Here is a 2,675-nt window from a genome sequence, read left to right on the forward strand (position 1 = left end):
TGGAGGCAGCCAGCACTGACGCCGAAGTGGAGGCAGAGGCCGGCGCAGAGAAGCAGCCAGGTCGGTGGTGTGTGCATGGCAGTGGGGAGCTGGGAACGTGGCATTGCGACCTGCCCGCGAAGCAGCGGGCTCCGGCTCTCTTCAGCCACGCTAGCGAGGTGCCCAGCCTGGTGTCAACCCCCGGTGCTGCTGCTACCTTCTGTGCTCAGCGAATGGGTGGCCTTTGAGCTGCGGAGGCACTTGGCTGTCCACACGCTGCGGCCTCCCCATTTTTGCCTGGTGAAGGAGCAGAAGAGGCCTCCCGGGGCTCTCAGCGTTGCCTGCCGAGCCAGTCACCCTTCTCCAGCTGGCTCCTGCTTTCCAGGAGGGCCCTGGGCAGAAGGACAGACCACTTCACCTGCCCGCGCTCCACCAGAGCCCGCCGCGGGGTGAAGGGAGGGCACAGGGATGCTGTTGTCTTTCCATGGCTGCTGGTGCTCCATGCTGAACCCATTGCTCTTCTTCACTCCTTCAGACACAAAGCCAGAGGAGCCGCCCGCGGCAGTGAAAGAAGAGACCCCCCTCATTAACGTGGGGAGGCTGAACGGAGGGAACCGCATAGACTATGTGCTGCAGGAGAAGCCAATAGAGAGCTTTAATGAGTATTTATTTGCACTACAAGGACACCTCTGCTATTGGTAAGATTCTGCGTAACTCTCGGTGTCAAATTCCTGCCTGGAGCGAGCAGAACGAAATCCGCTTTAAAGCCTTAACTGAGGAAAAAGGACACTGCCGCTGTAAGGCAGACCCAGCGGGTGGGCAGGGGCAGAGGAAGGGGGCTGGTGCAGTGCTCCTTGCCCAGCGCTGCATCTACCCCATAACCACCACCGACGTCCTGACAGCAGGGAGGGCAGCGGCCCCCTCTAATCCCCCTGTCCTCCCCCGCCAGGGAGTCAGAAGACACCGTTCTGCTGGTTCTGAAGGAGATCTACCAGACACAAGGCATTGCACTGGATCAGCCTTTGCCAGGGAGCCAGTGAGCAGCCCGTGCCGCTCTGGCCGCGGGATGTAAGTCGCCTCACCGACACCCCCTCCCCGTTTCCTCGGACACCTCAGCGGACATCTGGTCCTTTTGAGGGAATGATACTCCTTGTTTACAGCCCGGTGTCTAAGGCAGGAGTTCAGGGTGGGTTTTTATTTTGGCCTGCCAGCACGTTTGGTTCTTTCCTCCTGTGCTGCACACCAGCACCCTCAGACACGAGGGCAGGTCGTAAAGTGCTGCTGAAGACAGAGGCAGCAGCAGCCGTGTGGTGACAGTTGGTTCATTCCACCCAGGAACGACCAGACGCGTGGCCTGTACCGCAGCCTCTGGGGCTAAACGTTCCTTATGGGTGGGTGGAGAAGCAGCACGTGGATCTGCGGCTCTTGCGGGGCACGTTCACCCTCCGCCGCTCACTGCTGGCCGAGGGTAGACGAGGGGTTAGGCTCACCCTTGGGTTTTCTTGCCTTGGGAGCCCGACACTGGTAATTGCCGGGTACAGGCGGCTGGGCTGGGTGGGTTTTGCCGTGATGCAGCTCTTCCTGCGTTCTCCTCTGCTTCCTTAGATCTGATTCCACCAAGTACTCACCAGGCCAGGCCAGATCTCTTCTCTGCCTTCTCTCCTCTGCTGCTGTGTCCCGCATGCTGCTTCCCGAGCTCTTGCTGCTACCTGGAGAGAAGGATGATTTCCCTCCACTTTGGGTAGGGGCAGGGGGGAAAAAATATTTAGGGAAAACACTTCTGCTCCGACACACACAGCACTTGCACCGTGGCTCCCTGGGGCAGCAGGGACTTCAGCTCCTCCACAGTGTGAGCCTCCTCAGTAGCTCCTCCGCAGCACCGCAGACTGGCTGCCTGGGCTCGGAACCGGCACCGAGGGCCTGACTCTGCTCCTGGCTGAGCAAGGAAACTCGCACCCTGTGACCTGGAAGAATAAAAGCCTTAAACACACAGCGTGGAGCTACAGCAGCCTCGTCGAGCGAAGGACATCGCCGCCTTCTCCCCACCACGACGCAGAGCACCAGGTGCGGGGACGCGGGGTCTGTGGAGGCACAGCCCAGGGCATCATGCCTGCTGTTCAGCAAGCAGCACTGCGTCCACCAGCCATTCTTACCTCCTGCAAACTGCTGCAGCATGGTTTGTGCTCCCCAGGGCTGCTCCAGGCAGGACTGCTCCATTCAGTGGCTCCTGAGTGCTGGCGTGCGCTTGACCCAGGCGCTCCTGCCCACCGTAGTGACTGCTCAGCACCCTCACCCCCGCCATGCCGGCACTACCTCCCCAAGCTAGCGGCCAGGTGTACCCCCCCAGGAGGAAAAACTCGCCTCCAGCTCAAAGTACAGCTGGACTGGGGGAGAGCAGCTGCCCCTCAGCAGCGCCCAGGCAGTTTGGAGGCCGGGAGGGACAGTCCTGTGCTCTGCAGGGACATGGGTAGTGTTCCTGTCCTGCTGCAGGGTGGCTGTCGGGGCAGCTAAGGGCTCTCAGGCCAGCCAGGCTCTGCCTGTTGGTTTTTTGGTTTTAAATACATGAAATGCAGCCAGGGAAGTCAGAGCCCATAGGGTCTGGATGGTGTGTCCCAATGACCCTACTGAAGAAGTGGCACCAGTCTGCAGCAGCCTGTGGCGGGGTCGCTCTTGTCCACCGGGCAATGGGCCTGAGC

At 60.6% G+C, this 2,675-nt stretch overlaps 1 protein-coding gene across 1 annotated transcript in view; it reads left to right on the forward strand.

Moving 5' to 3' along the window:
• The window catches only part of DDHD2 (DDHD domain containing 2), a gene marked incomplete at its 5' end in the record, with an annotated part of 7,568 nt that extends 6,549 nt beyond the window's left edge, over positions 1-1,019 (forward strand). The window contains 3 exons of the mRNA XM_010142083.1: positions 6-60; positions 515-677; positions 929-1,019. Of these exons, the coding sequence (XP_010140385.1) occupies positions 6-60; positions 515-677; positions 929-1,019 (309 nt within the window). The remainder of the gene's footprint in view (positions 1-5; positions 61-514; positions 678-928) is intronic.
• Positions 1,020-2,675: the final 1,656 nt, after the last annotated feature.

This window comes from Buceros rhinoceros, unplaced genomic scaffold, assembly GCF_000710305.1.
Source record: "Buceros rhinoceros silvestris isolate BGI_N320 unplaced genomic scaffold, ASM71030v1 scaffold28568, whole genome shotgun sequence".
NCBI lineage: Eukaryota > Metazoa > Chordata > Aves > Bucerotiformes > Bucerotidae > Buceros > Buceros rhinoceros.